We start from the raw sequence: 6,000 nt of genomic DNA, 5'->3' as shown, positions 1-6,000 counted from the left end.
GAAATTATTAACAGTAAAATGCTCAAATGGATTTGATAGTATTATTATGCAAGAGTTGAGTGTTTTGATTAATACATAAGCTTGATGTTCTCCTTAAGCAATTCTCAAAACATTCATACTCATTCTATTTCAAGTTTCAACAATATTTCCAGGATAAATTCTCTTAGGCGTCAATTGATTTGTTCAAATACATATGCTTTCACATTATTGCACTTTATTTGTTCTTCTCCACTGTCCAATCACTCCCCAACCATCCAAAAAATTACAATTCTTGGTCAGCTTTAAGAGTGATTAATTTAGAAAAAAAAGGTCCATTTTTTTCCCAACAAAAGCTACTCTTCTTCATATTTCTGTCTCTGTTGCAAGATAGATTTTCTCTTATTGCACCTATTCCTGAGTTTCTGACAAGTTCCGCATCCATCCTACGACTATTATTAGGTTCTAATAAACATATTAGAGCTTTCTTATGAATATCTTACCTCCCAAGACTTTGAGAATGAAGTAAACATGGTTGAATAATACATACATGTCCTATCATTTAAAGTATTCTACTATTCTTCCATCTTTGATAAGTATTAATTTAAGTAATAATATAGTTTTGTACAGGAAGGATTCCAAGTTGCTATTTTAATTAATTTTACATCCATTTTCATATAAGTGCACCTTTCAGTTACTTTAATTAAGGGGAATGGAAATTAGATATAGGCTATGTGAGTATTGACATATTTGCGTGACCATGGAAATGTAAGAAGAACAATATATGGAGTATATAATAATTTCAAGCAATTGTACAAAACATAAAATGAAATAAAATAAATCAATCAAAGTAGCTACTTTGAGTTCCTAGAATTACAGGGCACCTGATTACTTATATAGAAAACTGAAAAGAAAGAAAACATTCATACTCCTCAATCTTTCCCATTATTTGGATAATTACGGAGTGATGTATTACAAGTTGTCCAAATACTAGTTAGGAAGGATATTTTGTGTGAATACTTACATGGCCACCTACAATAGCGGATGCTTAACTTATTAATATTTATTTTTGGATGATTGGTTGATTCTACCTTATTTCGATGTTGATCTAACTGTATACAAAGTAGAATTATACAACTTAATATGTTTATTTTATGCATCTTTGGACATAATATAAGGGGAATGAATTCTGTTTTCTGTGATTTTTTTCCTATATCTAAAGAAAATAAGGCCTTTAAGGAACACAATGTGTAGTTCATAACATAAATTTTCAATTCATTTACTCACAATTAGTAATACTAATAGACATGAGTTAATAGAAACACAACTTCTATTGTTTGAAGATGTCACCACAATTCCACAACTTAATGATGTAGCACCAAAATTAAACTAATAGAGATCATCCAACAAAAATACAACTCCGCTTGTGAAAAATGAGCCTCCACGATTCAGCAACTTAATGATGTTTAAATTAGTCATCACGTAAGAATTGTTTAAATCTGTTTTCATTCCCTACTCCTGGACGAGAAGAATTTGAACCTGCAAATAAAAATTAAGAAGTGTTACAATGAAATACACTTATATTATACATCTTTAAGTACAACTATATGCTAGTCTTATGTCAAAAGCAAGTACTTACTTGGTCTCATCTGTGTTGGTGCATCAAACTTTTAACATTGGAAAATTAAACATGAACTTAATATAATGCTTAACTTTAAAAAAAATAGTCATAGCAGACAATTTGTTGTAAATAAATAACTTACTCGCATCCCTTGAAAATGAGGATAAGAAGGCATTGAAATTCCTCAAACTTTTTGGATGTATAAAGGCATTGAAATATGCTCTCACTTACATATTCAGTGAAACACATTATTGGCTTATTAATTGAACTAAAAGTTTCACTTTCGTCATTTGCCCGTTTTGCCTAGTGCAAGGCAATATTGATCAACAAATTCTTTCAACAAAGTGTTCAGATTCACAAATGCTTTAAAAAAGTTATTCATACTTTCACTCCGTTGGGTACTAGACATTCCAGCCCAAAAGTTATCCTTAAAATAAACAGGAACTCATCTATGCCTTAGAACATACATATCGTTAAACCAATTAACATCCTCCAACTTATATTTTACCAACATATCTCCATAATTCTTTTCAAACTCTTCAACATGAAGAGAATCATGGAGAGCACGTTTCAATGCCTTACGAATATCATCTCTTGCTTCATGAAAATTTAGATGTTTTTTTGCATTTCTCAAAATATGCCAAATACACCATCGAAGTTTGGTATTAGGAAAAACCTCTTTGATTGCATTACCTATATTATTAGAAATAATTTTAAAAGTAACCTTTTGACAAATTATTAAGAAATAAAATAAAATAAAATGCATTAGAGCAAGTATTAAAGTGTATGAAGGTTACCTATAGCCATGCATTGATCAATTATAATACAATTTGGAGCTTTTCCGGACATACATGCTAGCCACGTCTTAAGCAACCAAACATAGTTAATTGTATCCACTCCAGAAATTAGAGCACATCCAAGTAAGATTGATTGATTGTGATGATTCACACCTATGATTGGGAAAAATGGCATCTTATATCTATTCCTCAAGTATGTGGTGTCAAATGATATAACATCTCCAAAGTCTCGATATGCAGCTCTACACCTTCCATCAGCCCAAAAGATATTTTTAAGTGTGCCATCATCGTCTGTGTCGTACATGTAATAAAAATCTTTGTCTTTGGAAGACATCTCAATAAAATGTTTCTCCGTGGCAGCAAAATTTCCTTCTTGAAGACACAATCGCCTATGTTTGCTCACTAAATTTCTACAATATTTTTCGGAGAAAGGAACAGCTCCAAATCCTCCATAACGCACAACAAATGTGGCATAATTTCTGCTAATAGGTACTCCTGCCCTCTCATTTGTCATAATAATCTTCTTGTTGTGTGGACTAATAAATCGATAGTTGGACATGAATCTAGAATTTAAGGGATCCAAAGGATGGTTATGCTCCAAAATTATAGTAGTGAGCTTCCATCTGCTAGCATTTTTGTCAACTGAGGCAGTAATCTTAGCTTTACAACCAGTAATCTGAGTGTGTGCCGCTTTTGATGGATCTTTCTCTCTGGAATTGAATTTTCCTTCTTTCGTACATGCTAATCTCAACCTTGTGCAATCATTGCCATTTCCGCTGTCGATTCCTTTAACATTTTCCCGACTTCTAATTTTCATTTGAAACCCATTTTGTCTTCCAAATTCATGGTAGTAACTGATTATTTCCTCATAAGATCCAAATGTCATGCCTACACTAGGTGGTACTAGTGGCTCTTTAATTGTTGTGGGTGTTGGTTCATATAAGGATATACCATTACATTCATTTGGATTTTGATCACCTCTTAATACATTATCATCTTCAATAATGTCATCTCTGATCATATCTAATTCAGTGTCTGTACTAAAGTCGATACCCGAGCATTCATGACTACTACATTCTTCACTAGGATATCCAATATTGAGATCAATAACCTTTTTTCCACCTCTAGCAACTTGTTCATCATTTGTAGCCATTGTAATTATTCTACATTATTTTTATAAATTTAGCTAATATGTTAAACAGAATAATAATGATATATCATGGATGGAGACTAAAAAGATGATTTAACACAATACATTATCATGCACCATGTTAACATTTATCTCTAATAGTTACAAATTTTGCAAGTTTAAAGATAACAAAATTGGGCAATAAAAAATCTTAAGAACACTACAACAATTCCAAGAATATATACCCATAGAGTTAGTTACTTTGTTACATACCTTATTCGTGATTATGAAAATCGCTTAACAAGAGGTTTTTTGTCGGCATTAATAATCCCAAATTCTACAACTTGATGAAGGTAAATGATAATTATCAAGTGATGAGTGAATTTCTTTTTCAAATATAGAAGATTTTTTTTGAAATAATAGAGTTTTAAGACTGACAGTAAAATGGAGAAAGAAATTTGATGAGGTTGCTAAACCATTGAATATGAGCTCCCTTTATCCACTGTCAAATGCAAAGGTCTTTTACTATTTAATTTTTTTTCACTTATTTACTTTAAGTAAAGTTTGTTTTAGTAAATTGAAATGTACATTGATAATAGAGTTGTACCATTGATTTAAAATCTCCCCAAATGATCGTGTGATTGTTGTGTACCTTTCCTAATATTTGACAAAAAAATCAGATGGAGAATGCAAATTAAAGAGTCTTTATTGAAAATCTTCATGTCGCCTACCCACATGACGTGGATGCTGATGTGGATACAAGTAACTATGTTTAGTTGTTCAAGACGTGGCTAGCATGTATGTCCGAAAAAGCTCCAAATTGTATTATAATTGATCAATGCATGGCTATAGGTAACCTTCATACACTTTAATACTTGCTCTAATGCATTTTATTTTATTTCTTAATAATTTGTCATAAGTAGACTTTGAAAATTATTTCTAATAATATAGGGAATGCAATCAAAGAGGTTTTTCCTAATACCAAACATCGATGGTGTATTTGGCATATTTTGAGAAATGCAAAGAAACATCTAAATTTTCATGAAGCAAGAGATGATATTCGTAAGGCATTGAAACATGCTCTCCGTGATTCTCTTCATGTTGAAGAGTTTGAAAAGAATTATGGAGATATGTTGGTAAAATATAAGTTGGAGGATGTTAATTGGTTTAACGATATGTATGCTCTAAGGCATAGGTGGGTTCCTGTTTATTTCAAGGATAACTTTTGGGCTGGAATGTCTAGCACCCAATGGAGTGAGAGTATGAATAACTTTTTCAAAGCATTTGTGAATCTGAACACTTCGTTGAAAGAATTTGTTGATCAACATAGCCTTGCACTAGGCAAACGGGCAAATGACGGGTACATTAAAACTTTTCGTTCAATTAATAAGCCAACGATGTGTTTCACTGAATATGTAAGTGAGAGCATAATTCAACGCCTTTATACATCCAAAAAGTTTGAGAATTTCAAGATCAAGTGTGTTTGGTGACTTATACTAGTGCAACAAAATTTCAAGATGATGGAAGAGTTTGTGTGTATGATGTGGTGAAAAAAAAGGCTAAGTGGCCTCAGAGACAAAATTTTAAAGTGACATTAGATCGAGACTTATGAGTGTAAACATTTTGAATTTAGGGGAATTTATGTTGTCATGTAGTTCGTGCATATCACGAGGAGGATGTTGAGTGTGTTATTGAGAAGTACATCGTATCTAGATGGAGAAAAGATATGGTACGAGATTACACAAGAGTCTCGGTTCCATATTACACTCCCGATAAAAATCCACAAGCGAAAAGGCATAGTTCTTTGTATAAAGAATTTGAAGAAATTGCTTCTTTGGCAATCATATATGAGAAACCTTATTCTTTCTGGATGGAATCTTTATCTAAGTTGATGTTGGAAGTGAAGGCATTGGGTGAACGATGTCGAGAAGTACCCCCAAACTGTGAGTACAATTGCTAAATTATATGGAAGACATTTCTCATAAGGAGATAAAGCTGAAGAAGAACATAGTCATCAACATGAGGATTTAGGGCACCAACAAAAAGTCAATGATCCAGTAGATCGTAGAGGTAAAGGAAAAAAACCAAGCAAGAGGAAAGGATATGCAAATGAGCAATAGTCTGCTATATACAAGAAGAGTCATCATCACACATCTGATTAAAATATTGGATATGGAAAGTGGTCAGAAGTATTTATTTTTTCTAAAGAAAGTGGTCACAATTATTAAAAGATATTATATTGCATACATGTAGATGAAAATAAGATTTGATGAACTTTTTTTCTCCAATTAGGATCAATCCCAGTTCCACGGAATAAAGTATGCAATAATGTCAAATTATATTCCTAGCTCTTCTAATGCACAAGTAAGTGTTTTACTTTTGGGAATGTTTGTCCTCTATGTAGTTGTTACTGTGGAGGTAGATTTTTTCTAATTTTTTTATATTTCCTTTATGCAGTTGTATAATCAATATGGACG

At 32.0% G+C, this 6,000-nt stretch overlaps 1 protein-coding gene across 1 annotated transcript; it reads right to left on the bottom strand.

Annotated features, from left to right (window-relative positions):
* Positions 1 to 2,042: 2,042 nt before the first annotated feature.
* On the bottom strand, positions 2,043 to 3,547 carry LOC125496483 (protein FAR1-RELATED SEQUENCE 8-like). Its single transcript, XM_048641948.1, has 2 exons — positions 2,395 to 3,547; positions 2,043 to 2,290 (listed from the first exon to the last, which is right to left on the bottom strand). The coding sequence occupies exons 1-2, from the start codon at positions 3,545 to 3,547 to the stop codon at positions 2,043 to 2,045; spliced, it is 1,401 nt and encodes a 466-aa protein (XP_048497905.1).
* Between the last annotated feature and the right edge of the window lie 2,453 nt (positions 3,548 to 6,000).

The sequence above is a fragment of the Beta vulgaris genome, chromosome 4 (assembly GCF_026745355.1).
Source record: "Beta vulgaris subsp. vulgaris cultivar EL10 chromosome 4, EL10.2, whole genome shotgun sequence".
NCBI classification, from domain to species: domain Eukaryota; kingdom Viridiplantae; phylum Streptophyta; class Magnoliopsida; order Caryophyllales; family Amaranthaceae; genus Beta; species Beta vulgaris.
This window is presented reverse-complemented; position numbering and strand designations above follow the sequence as displayed.

What these genes read in the sequence shown, in the direction of transcription:
- LOC125496483 (XM_048641948.1), bottom strand. Translation starts at nt 3,547, where the DNA reads ATGGCTACAAATGATGAACAAGTTGCTAGAGGTGGAAAAAAGGTTATT. An exon ending in TGATCAATGCATGGCTATAG is followed by an intron (nt 2,291 to 2,394) that starts GTAACCTTCATA and finishes CTAATAATATAG; the next exon opens with GTAATGCAATCAAAGAGGTT.